Source organism: Zonotrichia leucophrys, chromosome 3, assembly GCF_028769735.1.
Source record: "Zonotrichia leucophrys gambelii isolate GWCS_2022_RI chromosome 3, RI_Zleu_2.0, whole genome shotgun sequence".
Lineage (NCBI taxonomy): Eukaryota > Metazoa > Chordata > Aves > Passeriformes > Passerellidae > Zonotrichia > Zonotrichia leucophrys.
In genome coordinates, this window is record NC_088172.1 from 65,061,748 (window position 1) to 65,080,762 (window position 19,015).

A 19,015-nucleotide genomic window follows, 5' to 3' on the forward strand; every position below is an offset into this window, starting at 1 on the left:
CATGGGATGGGACTCCCCTCGCTGTGGTTCGATGGCTCCCACCTCCCTCGTCCCTTTAACGCCGGAGAAGCCCCTTGGAGTAGTCACGATCACCGAGTCACTTTTTGGGGTCACGGCGGCTGCTCTGCGCGTTCCAAGAGGCAATTACAGCCCGCCGTCCCCGGGGCTGCTCTCTGGCCGGAGCGTGTTGCACTGCCTCTCCCCGGTGCGGAGGGGGTGTTACCCTCTCGCCGGAGCAGAAGGGGGATTCTTGCGGTTACCAAATTTGCAGGAATGTAAATGAACACGTTTTGTGAGCGCGAAGGGGAGGGGGAGGAGGGTTGCACATTTTACAGCTCACTGACCATTTGGCGATCCATTGAGAGGAGGGTAGGGAAAAGTGGCTCCTTTGTGACAGCTCTAGCCAGATTGGGGGGCTGCTCATTTGCATCTCATTAGGCATGCAGTCGGCCGGCGGGATATAAGGGCGGCAGGCGCCCAAGGAGAGGCAGATCCTTAGCGCTTCACCCTCGGAGAGAGCCGCCGAGCCGAACCGAGCCGAGCCGCGGCACGGAGCGGAGCGCAGCAGCGCAGAGCAGGCACCCCCTCCCCCGTAGGAGCACACCCGGACACGCTCTGTTCGCTGCTGTTGAGACACGAGCTTATTTTTGTTGGCTGGGATTCCTCTCAAAACAAAAGTAAACCCACAACAAGGAAGGAGAGCTTCGCTTCCTTTGCAAAAAAAAAAAAAAAAAAAAAAAAAAAAAAAAAAAAAAAAGGAAAAGAGAAAAAAAAAAGAAAAAGGGGATCAAGGCTCCGACGTGACCTGCCCGCCACCGCTGCTGTTTGACACCCACCAGCCCCGACGTGCGCTGGGCGAGCGCAGCCGCGCAGAGCCGCTCCCGAATCGCACCGCCCCGGGAATTATCGCCGCTGCCTCCGCCGCTGCCTCTGCAGGGATTTCCAGATCGCCAATTTTTAATCTTCCTTGGGAAGCCTTTTCTCTGCCTCTGTTGGGAATTAAGTTGCTTTTATTTTATTATTTTTATTTTTTCTTCCTGGAGAAAAGGAGGACCATCGTGGATTGCGAAAGAAAAAGAGTTTAACAGATAAATATTATTTTTTTCCCCGTCCTTTTTTCCTCTCTTTTTCTTTTGCCATCCGAAAGAGCTGTCAGTTGCCGACAGACTACATTTAGAGGTATCGGCAAAAGGGAAAAAAAGTCAGAGACACTCCTGAAAGAAGGAGACCGTGACACTAACTCTTCCAGCTCTGCTGGGACGAGCGGCTTTGGCCGCTGTGTTTTTTCCCTTATCCCGAAAGACACTTTCCCCTTTTCCCTCTGACGAGAAGATAAGGGGGAGGAAAGCGAGGGCACCAGAGCTGCACCTCCAAAATGGGAGGTCGGTTCCTGCTGACGCTCGCCGTCCTCTCGGTGCTGCTGAGCCGCTGCCAGGTAAGTGCCCGCGGCGTGGGGGACAGCAATGCCTGCACCGGGGGGTCCCTGCCCCGGGGATGCCAGGGACAGGAATGCCTGCACCGGGGAGTCCCGCGGGGATGCCGGGGATAGGAATGCCTGCACCGGGGGGTCCCGGCACCAGGGGGATCCCGGCACCAGGGGTCCCGCAGGGATGCCGGGGTCTGTCGCTGCCGCTTGCAGCCGTAAGGAGCGGGCAGGGGGTGCCCACCGGGGCCAGGCTGGGGAGCGGGCTGCTCGGGAGCTGACGGCCGCTGTCCCCGCCCCGCAGGTCGGCTCCTCCGGGGTCTTCGAGCTGAAGCTGCAGGAGTTTGTCAATAAGAAGGGGCTGCTCAGCAACCGCAATTGCTGCCGCGGGGGCGGCCCCGGCGCCGGCGGGCTCCAGCAGTGCGACTGCAAGACCTTCTTCCGCGTCTGCCTCAAGCACTACCAGGCCAGCGTGTCCCCCGAGCCGCCCTGCACCTACGGCAGCGCCATCACCCCCGTGCTCGGCGCCAACTCCTTCAGCGTCCCCGACGGCGCGGGCGGTGCCGACCCCGCCTTCAGCAATCCCATCCGCTTCCCCTTCGGCTTCACCTGGCCCGTAAGTGGGGGGCGATGCTGGAGGGGCGGCACATATCCATCCCGTCCCGTCCCGTGCCATTCCAAGAGGCCACCAATCCCCTTGAAGTGTGAAGATGGGAGGGGGATAATGACTGCTGACTCCTGGGGAATGGTGGCACTGTCCCTTGGGCCTACCTGCTCTCATGCGCTCCTGGTCGGTTGTGTCTCCTTCTTTTCACAGGGCACCTTCTCGCTCATCATTGAGGCTCTGCATACGGACTCACCTGATGACCTCACCACTGGTAAGTGTCCTGAAACACACTTTTCCCTGTAATAATCCCAGTCCTGCAACCCTATTTTGTCCCTTTTCTCTCAGTGTGTAGCACATTCTCCTCCACAGTAGAGCTGTGGCAACAGAGGCCAACCTGTTGGCATGCAGCCATGTCATCCTGCCTCTGTAGCTCCCCTCCCACCAGAGACCCCCTGTGCCCTGCCTGCTTTGGGCTCTCTAACCACTCTCCTCTCCACTTCCCCACAGAAAACCCTGAGCGCCTCATCAGCCGCCTGGCCACCCAGAGACACTTGGCAGTGGGTGAAGAGTGGTCCCAGGACCTGCACAGCAGCGGCCGCACCGACCTCAAGTACTCCTATCGCTTCGTGTGCGACGAGCACTACTACGGAGAAGGCTGCTCTGTCTTCTGCCGGCCCCGGGATGATGCCTTTGGTCACTTCACCTGTGGAGAGCGTGGCGAGAAAGTCTGCAACCCGGGCTGGAAAGGCCAGTACTGCACTGAGCGTAAGTGTCACCTCCTTGTCTCCTTGGGTGCCCCTTGCAGCAGTGTCTCCTGAGCACTTGGGGTTGGTGGAGGGCTGATTCTCTGACATCAGGCCCCATGGGGAGGGAGAACCAAGCAATGGCGGATGGATGTCTGGTTCTGTGCCCAAGCCTTACCAGTGTGAGGGATGGGAGATGTCAGCATTGCCACAGAAAGTTAATGCAGACAGCCCCTTCTCAAGCCAACAAAATGTCAGTGCCAACACTATACTCTTGCTCATTTGCTTTAGATCATTTAATCTGGAAGCAAAATGTTCAGCAGTTGCTTGAGGATTTATTAAAATATATCAGGACTACTTTTTATACCTATCCACCCTCCAGCCACACAACTTTGATATCATCACCTACAGGGTACATAGTTTCAGGGGAGGGAGCTAGGCTTTGGCAATATCCATGTGACAGCCGGTAGGCTTGCTATGGTCTGATCCTCTGTGGTCTTGTATTAAGAAAAATATTGGGAATTCCAAGACATTCTCTATGGCTTTTAGACTGCACATTTCTCATTTGGGGTACTTATATGCTGCCACTAACAATTTCTGCACATGGGGCCACGAGAACGTTCAACTTATTCCTCATCTGTCTTCTGTCCCATTGCCATGATAATTAATATCAATAAAGTAGTGAGGGACATGAAACATACCCCAGAGCTTGAAGTTTTTGAGGAATGTGGTGTGTTGGTACAGCAGGAAAAGCTGGGACAGTAAGCAGATCACAGACAGGATAGTCCAGGATGTCAGATACTTTCCAGTTGTATGAGATTCCGCCCTTTGTAGATCCATAGCAGTGTACACCCAAATGTGCACACAGAGCCCCTGCTGCAGCCTGTGACGGCATTCCCTGTTTGTGTGTATACATGGGTCTGAAATACGCTGGCAGATGACGTACTGGGCCAGTGCTCCTCTGCCGTCATCCAAGGGCCAGGCAGGCAGGAAGAAAACAGTTCCAGGCTGCAAAGCAGCCTCTCAGCTTTCTTCTTCTTGTGTTTTTGTTTCTCTTTAAACCCACCTACACTGTGGTCTCAGCTGAGCTGCTATCAAACCATTCCTGATTGATTATTCACACTGTTAGTGAGTGCTAGGATGCTTTTAGGAGTTCACGGTAAGATGTTGTACAATAAACAGCAGGCAAAGGGGCTTGCATTTTCTTTGATAGTGTTTTAAATGAGAGTTACAACCTTTCCTATGATCAAAAGTGCCTAGCCCAGTTGTGTCAAGGGGTGGGGAAAAAGGAAGCATTTTGATAATGAGCTCTTTTGGGGCTGTCAGCACTTTTGAATGCCTGTACATCTCTGCTATTCCAACAGCGAAGCAGAAGGCTGTCCATCTTTCTTGACTCATTACGTACGTTCTCTGCTGTGTTTTCCCTCTCAGAAAAAAAAACCAGCTTATAGCACTGACACAAACCTACTAGGCAGGGGATATGTGTTTATGTGTGCATGCAAAAAGAATGTTTTGCCGTTAGTGAGTGGAACTGCCAGTCGCAGATTGCTTCCCGTTGCCTTGCCCCCAGCTCCATTCTTTCCAACTTGGAGGCGATCTGATTATCAGCACTGATTCTTTCTTTCTTTTTCTTCCCCCCTCCTTCCCCTCGCATGCCATTGTCTCCGGCTGGCTTTGTTGAATTAAAACTTTGCAGTGCCTGCTTAATGAGTTCCATAACCAGGCGAAGTAATGAGCAGAAGTCCCTTTTTTCCCTTCTCTCATCCTCCCTCCCGCTGGCCCGCTTACCTCTTTTACCAGGGCTGCACCCACCCACCCGCCCCTTTTCGGAGCAGGGCGGAGGGGGGAAGGAGGGAGGGAGGAAGAACTTTAGACTTATTTATTTGAATAAGAAAAAAAAAGTTTTTTTGCAGCGAAATCACGCGCGTGCCATAGATTAGCTGTGGGCAGGGATAGGCTGCCCGGTGGCCGGCCGCCGGCCCCATTGGCTCCGGGGCCGGGGTATTGTTGCAGTGGGGCAGCTGCTGGGAGAGAATAGACAATAGAGCAGCTGTCTTGCACTGGCACCCTGCACACCAGCTGTCCACTCTTATCTGCACACACACTTTCGGGGGATATTAAGAGGTGGAGCTGTGTGCATAGAATTGGAAAAAAGGACTTCTGACCCTCACTGGGAAGGGAAGGGGGGTGAGGGGCTGTGGGGAAGGGAGCAATTGTGAGCCCTCTTTTGTCTGTGTGCAACTGTATTAAGAAGAATGCTCATCCCTGGTGATAAGTAAAGTGCCCAGTTACGGGGCAAGATCAATACTCCTTCAGACTCCAGAGATTAATTCAGCTGCGCTTAACTGCCCCAACCCAGTAAAAGGGACTCACTCCCCACCCACAAGGTGCTCCCAGACTCAGACTTGTAAAAGAGAATTGTTTTGGCACCAGTGCTGATGTCTTTCCCTGCTTGGTTTGTTTACAGCGATTTGTTTGCCTGGATGTGACGAGCAGCACGGCTTATGCGACAAGCCGGGGGAATGCAAGTAAGTTTTCCACTCCCTTCCTGCTTCCTTCTTTGTCTTTCAGTGTTGATGCTCTGGTGTTAAATAAGCCATTGGACATTTGAAGGGTTGGTTTAAAGGCCTTTCATCATATTAGATGGAAATTTGAAATATCCAGTTGATGCCAGATCAAAGTATTATTCCATAAGTCAAACATCACTGCCATTAATATTAACCTAATGGGTTTACAGTGCTGTGTGTAGGATTTGGCTCTTTGTTATTAGAGTAAGCAAATTAACTATCAGAACCATGGGTCTACCTAAGGAAGTGGAAGAAATAGCTAGGGCTGATGAAAGCTGATGCTACGGTTGGACTTGGTGACTTTCTCACATGAAGGATCACCGAGGGCTTTTAGGAAACTTCATCCCTGGCATCGGTGTGCTTGCAGAGTTTGTGATAGGCTTTCCAACTGGGAGAATTCTAAATCTGAAGAGAATTTTTTGTCATCTTTTTTTTCAGGTGCAGAGTGGGCTGGCAGGGGCGATACTGTGATGAGTGCATCCGATACCCAGGCTGCCTTCATGGTACCTGTCAGCAGCCGTGGCAGTGCAACTGCCAGGAAGGCTGGGGTGGCCTCTTCTGCAACCAGGGTGAGTTCTCAGTCCTTGCCAGAGCATCTGTTTTAAAATGCAGAAAGCAGGCAACTTTTTTCAGCTCGCCCACTGTCTGCTAGTCTTGCAAAGTAGCAAGCATATTGGCTGCTCTCTTTAAAAAAAGAAAATATATCTTTTACAGACCTGAACTACTGCACTCACCACAAGCCCTGCAAGAATGGTGCCACGTGCACCAACACTGGTCAGGGGAGCTACACTTGTTCGTGCCGACCTGGCTATACAGGCTCCAACTGCGAGATTGAAATCAATGAATGTGACGCCAACCCTTGCAAGAATGGTGGAAGCTGCACCGTAAGTTGTTTGCTAAACTCCTCCAAGGGCGGAGTTAATGTCAGTTTTACTAATTTTTAAAATCCCTTTTTGGATTTCAGAGCAAGTTCAGACAATGTTTTGATAGTTTCTCGTTTCCTTCCCCCAGGATCTGGAGAACAGCTACTCCTGTACCTGCCCCCCAGGCTTTTATGGGAAGAACTGTGAGCTGAGCGCCATGACGTGTGCGGACGGGCCGTGCTTCAACGGCGGGCGCTGCACCGACAACCCTGACGGGGGCTACAGCTGCCGCTGCCCACTGGGTTATTCTGGCTTCAACTGTGAAAAGAAAATCGACTACTGCAGTTCCAGCCCTTGTGCTAATGGTAAGGCCAAACAGCATACCCTTACTTTGGTGTCTGGTCTGGAGTTCATAACGAGGCACACTGATCAAGGCACACTGACCAGTCATAGAGTTATAGAATGGTCTGGGTTGGAAGGCACCTTAACGGTCATCTAGTTCCAAACCCCTGCCATGGGCAAAGACACCTTTCACTAGACCAGGCTATTGAAAGCCCCATCGAATCTGGCCTTGAACACTGCCAGGGATGGAACATCCACCACTTCTCTGGGCAACTTGTTCTCTCATAGTAAAGAATTTTTTCATTGCATCTTATCTAAACCTGCTCTCTTTCAGTTTAAAACCGTTCTGCCTTGCCCTACCACTATATCCTCTTGTAAAAAAGTCCTTCTCATGTCAATAGTTGACTTGATGGAGGAGGATCTCTACTGAGAAAGCAGTGGCATGGCTTGGGCCATTGCTTCAGATTGTATTTTCTGATGGGGGGGCTATGGCCAAGTAAGTTGGTCTGAAGCTTCATGCATGAAAACGTGGAAGATTATACTTTCAAATCCTTTACAAAGAGTCTTAGAGGTCTGTGGATGCAAATGCCACACAAGTGCTAAACATTATTACTTGTAATCTGGTAACAGTAATTTTCCTGTTTTGATTAAACTAGTGAAGACTTTCTGTACTGTAATCCTCCTTATTCATTGCCACTCAAACTCTGTAACATGAGATGCGGTGTTAATCTGACCCGGACTAGTGTTCTGGTTCAAGCTGAATGAAATGTTAAAAAAGGAATACAATTGAGAATGAAAAATAAATCTGCTTAACAAAAATCTTTCTTAAAAACATGTGCTTTTTATGTTGGATTAGACTTGTCAAAGGTCAAGCTGACCTTTCCTCAGCTGCTGGTTATACCTTTTGCCTCAAGAGCAGCAAGTGGGGGGCTGTTGTGTCTGGCTGCCCACCACTCAGCTCTTCCCCCTTGCTGTGTTGCAGGAGCCCAGTGTGTGGATCTGGGCAACTCCTATATCTGCCAGTGCCAGGCTGGCTTCACTGGGAGGCACTGCGATGACAACGTGGATGACTGTGCCTCCTTCCCCTGCGTCAACGGAGGGACCTGCCAGGATGGCATCAATGACTACTCCTGCACCTGCCCCCCAGGATACAACGGGAAGAACTGCAGCACCCCGGTGAGCAGATGCGAGCACAACCCTTGCCACAATGGGGCCACCTGCCACGAGAGGAACAACCGCTACGTGTGTGAGTGTGCCCGGGGCTACGGCGGCCTCAACTGCCAGTTCCTGCTCCCGGAGCCGCCGCAGGGCCCCGTCATCGTGGACTTCACTGAAAAGTACACGGAAGGCCAGAACTCCCAGTTCCCCTGGATCGCCGTCTGTGCTGGGATTATTCTGGTCCTCATGCTGCTGCTGGGCTGTGCTGCCGTGGTGGTGTGCATCAGGCTCCGAGTGCAGAAGAGGCACCACCAGCCTGATGCCTGCAGGAGTGAGACCGAGACTATGAATAACCTGGCAAACTGCCAGCGCGAGAAGGACATTTCCATAAGTGTCATTGGTGCCACTCAGATTAAAAACACGAATAAGAAAGTAGACTTTCACAGCGATAACTCTGATAAAAATGGCTACAAAGTCAGATACCCATCAGTGGATTACAATTTGGTGCATGAACTCAAGAATGAGGACTCAGTTAAGGAGGAGCACAGCAAATGTGAAGCCAAGTGTGAAACATACGATTCAGAGGCAGAGGAGAAAAGTGCAGTACAACTAAAGAGGTATCTCACATCTGAGGACAGGGGGCAGCTTGGCTTTGAAGGGGGAGTGTATATCTCATAGGTAGCCTTAAGCAACAGTCATCTGACTTGTTCTTTCTCTTTTTGCCTTCAATAGTGATACTTCTGAAAGAAAGCGACCAGATTCAGTATATTCCACTTCAAAGGACACAAAGTACCAGTCGGTGTATGTCATATCAGAAGAGAAAGATGAGTGCATCATAGCAACTGAGGTTAGTAGAGTTGGAACAGCAGAGAAAAGTCTGCAGCTCCCATCCAATACATGCCAGGGCACATAAACTCTTTTCCATGATGCCACACAGTGGTTTGTACCTGTTGAAATCCAGACATCTTGAGTTTATGATGCTGTGGATGTTGTAAAGACAAGCTCAGTGACTTGCTGCTGTGCATGTTGTGGGTTTGACAAGTTTTGTAGACTAGGGTACAATGGCTGAGGTGTGCTGACTCACTCCTTGGTGTGCTTTATGCAGAGTCCTGACCCTCTGCAGCCTTACAGCCCTCTTCATATGTTTCATTAACCTCTCCTGATCTCTGCTTGTGTTTTCTCTTTCCAGGTGTAAACCAGAGGTCATATGGCAAGGTGGTTGTTCAGAACAATTTCAGAGGAGACGTGCCCCAATGAATGCTGCTGAGAGAGGAATGGGAGATAGATTCCTTCACTGACTGCTGCTGAGAAACTAAATTCAGGCTTGAGCTGGTTCTCTACTGAAGTTAGCAAAGTGACTGCAAAATAAAGAAACAAGATGGACACCAGGCAAGGGTCTGTGTTCAAGGATTACTGTTGCACTGCCTTTTATGAATTTTATCATTGCACTATGGTCAGTTGCTTTTCTATATATATTTAAATGAATGGACTTAATTACTACATAAGAAGCATGCACTGCCTGAAGTGTATATTTTGGATTATTATGAGCCAGTCTTTTCTTGAATTAGAGACACAAACACTGCCTTTATTGTCTTTTTTGATACTAAAATGTGTTTTTACTAGGTGAGAAAAAGTGTGTTATTTTTTTGAATCTGTAAAAATATTTTCATGATAATTGTAAAGCTTGAGTATTTTGTGATGTTCATTTTTTTATAATTTAAAATTTTTGGTAAATATGTACAAAGGCACTTCGGGTCTATGTGACTATATTTTTTTGTATATAAATGTATTTATGGAATATTGTGCAAATGTTATTTGATTTTTTTTACCGTTTTGTTAATGAAGAAATTCATTTTTAAAATATTTTTCCAAAATAAATATTATTAATGATAACCAGAGTGCTATGTTTATTCCATATCTGATGATGAACTGACTGAACTTTGCAACCAGGCATCTGACAGGCCTGTGTGGACGCATGGGGGCATTGAGTAGGACTGAGACTTATTACAAAGATTGGGGAACAACTTGTTGTCTGTAGACCCTCCATCTTTCCCCTCCTAACCTTCTGACCTTTTGACCCCATGGCTGTGCTCAGTCTTGCCCCAAAGGCAAATGGCAAAACCTTGAGTAATATTTGCCCCGTCATGTTGGGCTGTGTGTTTATGTAAACACATATGGAGTCACTTCCTGAGGAAGAGCAAGGTTTGAGTGCACTCCATTGCAATCCAGACCTGGAGCATGTCATGACTCAGCTCCTCATTTTTTGAAAGCTCAAACACTTGCCTGGAGTAGAGGGGAGTTTGGGACACACCAGCAAGGGAGAGCTCCTAGCTCAGGTCCTTGATGTGCTCCTATGGGCTGTGAGCTCCCCCAGATCTCCTTCTCCAGGAAATAACACTGAACTGTAACAATGAACTGACTGATGGCCACAACTCCCCTGACTAAATACTTACTGAAGTACCAGCTGTGTCTTTGGTTTCTGCTCTGTCCCTGGTGCCTGCTGCCTTCATAGTGGGACAGTGTGATCCCATTCCCCGGCTTGGCTCTGAATGCTCAGGCAATTTCCCCAATTTAGTTTGCTCTAACGAGCTCGCCTTCATGTTGTGCTGCATGTTAATCTGCAGAGACCCTTCAGAAACAGGCAAAGGGCTCTTCCACTTCAGAAAAATAAGGAAAATCTAGGGAATAATCTCATTTTTACTCAATTGTGGGCCACCTTCTGCAGCTTTGCGAAGATGGTGAAAATCCTCTGTCCCCATTCACTTCAGGGGAGGGGGATGATATCCTAAACACAAAGAGAGGGATAGCAGATATAATGAAGCAATCATTGCAGCTGGTGATCTTTATGTATTCCCCTTATTTTAGTGCGCATAAGTACATGAACCACTGGAACTCCACTTTTGTCTGAGGTCAGTGGAAAACTCACACTGACTGCACAGGCTTGCCTGTTTATATGCTTAGCTTTTTGCAAAGTGAAACCTTACACAAGGCATACAGGCTCACTTCCCACAAAGTGTCTTGATGAAGTTATCATCTTCATCTATCCCAAAGTGTCCTTTAAAGGAAAGTTTTCATAAGGAGAGTGACATGAGAAAACCATCCTGTCAATGACAGTCTGAACAGCAGTTTTAATTTGAGCAGTGACATAACAACCTGCCAATAATCAGTCAATGCATCCTATATTAAATGAGGCATGATGGTGTGAATGGCAGCAGGTGCTCAATGCAACATAATTTCACAGATTGGACAGAGAAGTGAGCCTTGGAAGGTGTTGCTGTTATCTTTGTTGCTCATTTGTTTTTCAACCTTGGCCAAAGCGCTTTATTTCTCTGTATTTCCTTTTCTTCCCAAGTTTCATGGAGCAGGCTCATCTCTCATGATGTACTGCACTTTGCAGTCAGTGCCATGGTCTTGGCTAGGCTTTCTTAACGCTGCTTCTGTAGAAACAGCAGTAACAAAAGGAAGGCCATCAGTGGTTGAGTACTTCTGCAACATCAAGTCTTCAGTGCTACAGCAAGACCTACTTTAATTTACTGTCAGGTAAAGGTCTGGAAAAGCACACAGCTCTGCTCTTGTGAAAATGCACAGTGTGATGGTGTTCGCAGGGATTTTAGGATGAGGGAAGAGATGAGAATCTTGACTTCATGTTTTAGACAGTTGATTTATTATTTTATGATATATATTATAAGAAAATTATATACTAAAACTGTACTAAAAGAATAGAAGAAAGTATTTCATCAGAAAGCTAGAAAGGAAAGGAATGGAAATAAAATCTTGTGACTGACTAGAGAGTCTGAGGCAGCTGGAATGTGATTGGCTATTAATTAAAAACAACTACATGAGATTAATTAAATATGCACTTGTTGCATTCTACAGCAGCAGATAATTATTGTTTTTCTTTTCTTTTGAGGTTTCTCAGCTTCTCAAGAGAAAAAATCCTAGCAAAAGATTTTTCAGAAAATATATCCATAACAGCACAGCATTGGTATCTACCTCTCTTTGCTTACAAATAAAACACCTTTGGAAAGATAAGTTTGTCCAAGCGTACTAATGATCAGCAGTGCTGCGTTTTGTGAGTGACAGAAAACTACAGGCAAAAGGAAGGACATGGTCCTGTCTTTCTGAAACACCTCCTGAAATGATGGCTACACAGATCAGCCCAATGGCTTCTTCTATTTCTGTCTTGAGCAAGGTAGGGCTACAGTCACACACAGGATTTATTTCTTCCACAGGATCACCAAGTCCCCCAGCCCTGAGTATGTGTGCATGCAGTGTCTCTCAGTGACGAGAGTGGGTTGAGGTACGCAGTGTGGAGCACTGGTTCTGTTCTCCTCACCTCACTTGGGCCTTACTGGGTAAAAAAATGGGTGATCTGGGCAGGGGGTGGAAGTGGAGCATGTCTTGCTTGGGAGAGAGGATGGCAGATGCAGGTGTGGAGCCATGTGTGCAGGTGGAACACACTGTGGCCAAGGGGCAGTGATGGGGCAGTGCTCACTCCAGGACGGGAGCTCTGCTGCCAAAGAACAGCAGGAACCTCCTGGTCAGCAGGGTCCCTGAACGGCCTCCTCATTCTAAAACGAGAGGAGAGCCCTCCTGGGGAGTCCATTTAGCTGGGACAGCTGAGAATTCAGGGCCCAATCCAAAGCCCATTAAGTTAATGGAAAGGTTCCAGCAAACTGCAGGGACACGTGGCACCGTGCCCTCCTGACACAGCACATCTCCGTCTCTCCCCAGGGAAGCCGCAGGCACTGATGCAGCATGTGGCTCTCCAGGTGGTGGACAGGAAACCTGCAGCTGGTCCAGCCAGGCCTGTGCCCTGGGCATCATCCCCCTGGAGCCAGGACTTTGGAGGCCTGGGGTCCCTCCTCAGGCTGGCACTGTGGCACTGTGGCACTGCTGATTCAACCTGCAACATCTCCTTCTCTCTGTCCCCCAGCATCCATCCCTCCTTGTTTGGGGCCAGTACTCAACTGGGTGGCCAGAGGGCACCCCTCAGCCCACACCTCTGCCAGCCTGTGTCTCTGTGGCAGGTGGCACTTGCATTGTTGGCACAGACCGGACATGTCAAGAAATTAGAAGAAGCAAGAGAGATTAGGTGCTGGGAGGTATTATCTGCCCTGGTGGTAGACAGAGATTTCTTAAGAGTGTCACATCTTTCAATACATAGAAAACTTTAGGTTCAGATAGCAGTCTTAGGTTTAATTGCAAGGCACAGTTTTATAAATTGATTTAAATTTATATTTGCGCTTCTCTGGTACACAGTGCAGGACAGTTTGTGTGTCAGGAAACTTGGGTGCTATTCCTGGCTCCACCCCAGACCTGATACATAACCTTGGGAGAGGAAGGATGGTCTTGTGGTCAAGGCACTGCAGAGGGACTCAGGAGGGCCCCCTTCTATTTCCAGCACTCCCTCCAGACTTCCTGTGCAACCTTGGACCTGTGTCACTTAATCTTTCCAGGACCTTAGGAAAATGGGGGCCTCCTGGTTGCTCTAATAGGGAGAAGGTCATTTGTGCTTGCGAGAGGATACCATGGTGGTGGGGTAAACACCCTTTGAGGCAAGTAAGGCTATTTCCTATTTCTGCACATCAGACTGCTTGTCTGTGAGGTGTGAGCTATTTTTGCAGAGCACTTTCAGATGCCTGCATGGAATAGAGCCCCCTCTCACAATTGAAACATCCATCATCTCAGAGAGGATATGCAAACCCTGCACTGGCAGCAAGGAGACAAACTGGAAGGGGGAGGGAATCTGTGTGCACAGTGTGTGCAGGGGGAATGTGATACAGCTGTGTGTCCATGGCCCAGAGAGGATGCCACACACAGTGTTGGCATGGATGGCCACAGTGCCATCAGCCTTCTCCTGCAGATCAGAATCTGCAATCAAGGTCTGTAGTCATCTCTGCTGTAGATAGGTTCTCTTACAGCAAAACAATTTTTCAGGTAGAGATACAGATTAAACTCAGCTTGGAACTATGAGGGTCAAGGAGGAAAGCTGCAGAAATTATACAGATGGCATTTTTTCACTGACAGACCCTGGGAAACTTCCCTATTGTTGCAGCCTAACATCCAAAGTCATGTACTCCAAAAAAAATTATCTGAGAACTATTCCTAGGCCGAATCCCAACCTGAGAAGCAGTCTCTTCTGACGCCTGACATCTACTTGTGTCAGAAGAATGAGAAGCCTCTGTTCCCTTCCCTCCTTGGGAGGTACATTTTTCACCTGGCTGTTAAGACCTGGCTTTCTATCTGTGTCTGTGTCACCTGCTATGCAAATCAGAGAAATCAAGAGCCTGGCCAAAAAGACCCAGCAGGTACTGAGAGGCAGATTTTCAGATGAAACCTTGAGCCTGCTGTTGTGACAACAGGACAGCTGATGCTTCTGCTCTCAGTGAAGCAGAGGTGGGTCACAGACCCACTGCCACTGGGGGCTTGCTGCCTCGTCACTGGGCCAGGGCTGTGTGGGAGGTGGGGCAGGAGGTCACAGCATCCTTGTGACAGGTTGGCTTTTTTTCTTAGGAAGAAACACCCTCAGTCTTTTCTCCTGCTGCTGCACCAATAAATTCAACACTGCTGGGGCTGCTCTCTGGCGCTATAGCCAGTCAGTGTGGGTCAGTCTGCAGCCACAGTGTTAAACTGCCTTACTCCACCTAATCAGCTGCTTACATCCACCCTGCCTGAGAGGGATGCCTCCTGCTCTGTGCCAAGGAACAGCCTGGGACTCTGATAACTGTGGGGCAAAAGCTTGGCAGGGACCACCATAACAGTGCAACACTACGAATGATTGCATTTTAGAGACCAGAATCTGCTTTTCCAGGACAGGTGTATCCAGAGTATCTTAGTGGCATGTTCAGGAATGCCTTACTCCTTGGCACAGATGAGGAATGGTGTGTGTCAGCTGTGGCAGTAACTCTGAGGGTCAGTGCAGATCCATTTCACCTGCTAGGGCAACTATATGAACTGGCATTGCTTACTTTACAGCCTGCCTTATGCATGTGTTACGTGGGGATGAAGCTATATTGAAAAAAGTTATGTACATTAGTGTAGATATAGGTCTCTGCACTGATTGTTTATCAGTTTATTTCCCTTGTTTATTTATCTAAAGTGTGCCAGTAAAGGCAAGTTTGTACCACTGTGTTCTCCAGAGCATGGCTGTGCAGCTATAAAGAAGCAAGTATCATTAAAAAGTTACATGGCTGTTTGGATAAGGTTTGAGTGCTTACAGCAAGTTAGTCTATCTTCACAGGGTAATTTCCCAGGGTGCTGGAGGCTGAGCAGGAGAAAGGATCAGCAGGGGCTGACCTGTGTTCTTTTCATAACATGAAACTAGAACTTTGTGGGGACAGCACTTTTCTGTGGGAAAGAACACAGCAGATAGACAAATCTGACCAGCCCTTATTGCAGCAAGGATGTGCTGCAGAGCCATTTCTTGCTCCTACCACTGCCAAGACATTCATGCTGGAGGCAGCTGATGGTCATTTCTAATCAGAATTTTTATGTACCAGAAAACTATGTTTTATGACACTTACAAGTCAATGCTTTTACAAAGGAGATTTTCAGTGGGGAAAATGTTTTTCAGCAATGGTAAACTGAAATACCCTCTTGAAAACCTCTTATGAGTTTCATTTTCTTCATGAAGCAAGATAGCAAAATGACAAGTGTTTCCCAGCAAACAACAAATTATCTATAAACTTCCTTTTCTTTTTTTTCCCCCCCAAAAATAGAACTGATCTGGGAATTTTGTCTCATTAAAAAGTTGTGTATTTTACTTTTGATTTTGCTTTAGAATGCAAGCATTTTTAAAGCTAAGTTCTCCCCCTTATCCCATTTTCTGGCCCTAAGTAGCACTTCAGGGTCTTGAGGAGGGTTGTACTTAGTATAAGCAAACTGCATTTTTGGACAGATATCAGAAAATACTTTTAATGGTAGCCTGGAAAAGGAAAAACTGGTATTCTCAAGCACATCTAATTACATGAGGCAAAACGTGTTATGAGGTATGAACTTTACTGTAATATTTTACCATTAGTCTAAACAATTCAGGAAGTTTTCAGTGAAAATACGTTAACTAAAACCCAAGCTATGTCAAACCACACACTCATCTACATTTAAAATAAACATTGTATGGAGGAGAACCAGGTCTTCTGCATGATCCCTGTTCTGCAACCAAGACAATTTGACTATTAGTTGTGTGCTTTCCTTTTTAAGGCACTTAGAGATTTTCCTTTACAAGGTTTTCCATACATGTAAATGGGGGTGTTTACCAAGGCCACCTGTCTGAAAAATGTGAGCCTCTCACTTCAGTCTGGTTTTACCTTAGTGTGAATCAAAGGGCCCATGGAATTCTCCACTGGCCTGCAGTGGTGATGGCTTGGCACAGCTGCTGCTCCTGTGACTGTGGGCGCCTTTGGAAAAGTCGGATGCCCGTTACTCTCACTCAAAGCCAGCAGGATTGCTCAGAGCAAAAACCAACGTGGAACTACTACACATCCTGCTTGTCACAGCCTGTATCTTAATTTTCTTTCTTTTTTTTTTTTTTTCCGTATCAATTTAAAGAAAGGAATTGTGAAAAATGTATGATGTTGTGTAAGTTCTTCTAATTGACTTCAGGAAATGTTATCTGGAATGGCAGTTGTGAGCACACAAACTCAGCAGACTTATCTGCGTTATCTAATTACCAGACTATAAAGTTCTGCTGACATTTCCTTTTGATAAATACAATACACTGGTTTCTTTATCTATCTGTATTAAAGAAACAATGTTCTCCTAAATCCAACCCCATGCATACTTTTTACTAAAACAACATTATAAACCCCAAGACTAACAGAAATGTTGTCACAACGTCAACAGTCTTAAATGAAAACAGTGGCTTTCAGATGAAAAGCATTATCTAAAGGTGGTAGGAAACCACTACAAATCTCAATGTTTTAACGTTTTAACAATTTTTTTAACAAATTTTAACAAATGTTTTAACAATTCTCATGTGAATAAGCATGAAACAGATTTCACAGATATTTATTAATCAAAAAAGAGACTTAGAAAAAGAAAATGGTGACAAAGAGCAGCAGTGTTACATGTATGCTTACATTTCTTCACTAGTGCTGTGTTTACACACAGAAATAGAGAATCAGAATCATTTAGGTTGGAAAAGATCCTTAATATCAAGTCCAACTGTTAACCCAGCACTGCCAAATGCACCACTAAACCATGTCCCCAAATGCCACATCTACTCATCTTTTACATACTATTTTATACTATAAATTACTGTTTACCATAAGGTGTTTACTCCAGGCTAGACTTTCAGGCCTTACTTCTGCACATGCACAGGAGGGTTTTGGAAGATTGTGGAAAGCAGCTGTGCCAAACTAGCTTTGCTGCTGGACATCTACAGGTAATAGACATCAAGGAAAATGCCTCTGAACAATGCTTGTTGCTGTTTGATTTTCTGTTGTCTCCTGATTCACCAGGCTCAGATGCCTCCTGCATTGGGAAGAGGAAGGGCAAGAGGCAGCCAAGGGTTGAGGTAAGGCAGGACATGGTTTTGCCTGGGGAATGCTGCTCCTCTGGACAGTGTCAGGGTGGGGAAAGGCAGGTGAGGAACCTCCTCCCCAGCTCTGTGGAGTATCCACAGAATCCACAGTCAATTCCTCCCTGGCTGTGCTTGATCTGAGCAAGGAGCTCTGACAGAAGGCAAAAGGGACACAGAAGCCTTGCAACACCTGTAGCACCAAGCCCCCAGTGGGTACACTCTCTGCATTCGCATTTACCTCAATGAGAATTAGGCACCGGTGGGGGGAATCCTTTGGCACCTGTACTCACCCCACAGGCACTGTGTGCCCCCACCTCTGTGACCAGCTAACCAGGACACACCAAAATTTAGAGGCTGCACAAATGTTCAACAAAGGAAATGGTATGTTCAGTGCTTTTAGAATCTATGCTTAAAAAAAAGAAGGAGCTCACAAGTGAAAAAGAAAAGCCGTGACAAGATGTAAACGCACGTTGTAGATCAAATGTAGCCACCGAGTTCTGGGGATGTTCCAAAGATCACTTTTCTATCAGTTAGAAAAGATACCCATTTCTGTCAGAAATACTAAAGGAAGTGTTAATGACTGGAATAAATAACAGGTGCTGGGAGCAGCTGTTACTGATTAATGACTTGTCTTTTTTTAAATAGGTTTTCTGTTGGGGGAATCAGAAGTTTTCAGTAATACTCCATTGTAAGACATTAGAGGAATGGTTTTTTTTCCTTTTTCTAATAATGTGCTCCATTATTTCTAAGGCTAAACAGATTCAAGATTTAGTCTAAATTAATATTTGAATTTCAGGCCATCAATAATTGAGGAGGATTCAAACCACAATACCTCTCAATTACACAAATTACTTGCTTTCTTTAATTTATTTTTTCTGCCAATTTCCTTCTTGTTTTCTCTCACTGTTTTTGTTCCCTGCTCTCTCCTTCCCTTTACCTCTCTACACCCCTCTTTCTTTTTACCTGAGCTACCTGGAGATGGTGCTTCCAATGCTGGTTATATTTGGCCCTAAAGTTGGTTTTTTAATAAGCATATGAAGGATGATGAGATTGAATGTCACAAGAAAGACTGCCACTGTTGCCATGTCTCAATGATGAAGTAATTTAGAAGTCACTGAGGACAGCTCAGGGAAAACATCTGCTCTGTGCCTTGAGGCCATCAGGGAAACAAACAAAACAGTGTGATGGAAAAGAATACGGAAAATACAGTAATAATTAGAATAAATTCTTATTAAATAATTTTATATGCATGTAAACCCACTTCAGAAATAATGGCAACTACCATAATACCTCAATTTTAGCAAAAATGGCACAGGGGCTTCTATCCTGGCCCCTTTGAAGTCAATGGCAAGGCTGGTATTGACTCAGATGGAGACAGAATTTCTTACAGAAATCTAGGTCACTCAAGACTGCCTTTCCACTAGTCTAGAGCCCCATCTCCCTGCATCCTAAAATGTCAATTCCCATCTCTGCACTTCAAAGCAGGTGGCCTCATAACTGAATGGATTTCTGAACTGGTGGAGGTGGTGGGGCACGTGGAAATGCTTTTGTGTCATAATAAAATGTTAGAGTTTCCTCAATAAAGAGTAAGTAAATATGAACAGTAGGAACAATTTCAAGAGCTTAGCATGCTTTAGAAAAGTACTCTTGTTCCTATCAACTGTGAGGCAACAGTAGAGACAATAAGGAATAGAATTCAAGCCTTAATAAGGCTTTACCATACCTGAGGCATGTCATGTGTTAACATACTCTTCCTAGGTGAGTTTCTGTACTTAATGTTCATTAAAAT

General features: G+C 46.7%; 1 protein-coding gene across 1 annotated transcript; it reads left to right on the forward strand.

Annotated features, from left to right (window-relative positions):
- The first annotated feature begins 516 nt into the window (after positions 1-516).
- DLL1 (delta like canonical Notch ligand 1) lies at positions 517-9,275 on the forward strand. Its single transcript, XM_064708576.1, has 11 exons — positions 517-1,435; positions 1,728-2,039; positions 2,241-2,301; positions 2,538-2,795; positions 5,241-5,301; positions 5,779-5,909; positions 6,055-6,224; positions 6,352-6,568; positions 7,528-8,320; positions 8,436-8,550; positions 8,893-9,275. Exons 1-11 carry the CDS (start codon positions 1,376-1,378, stop codon positions 8,896-8,898), a joined length of 2,184 nt encoding a protein of 727 aa, XP_064564646.1. The 5' UTR covers positions 517-1,375; the 3' UTR covers positions 8,899-9,275.
- The last annotated feature ends 9,740 nt before the right edge of the window (positions 9,276-19,015 follow it).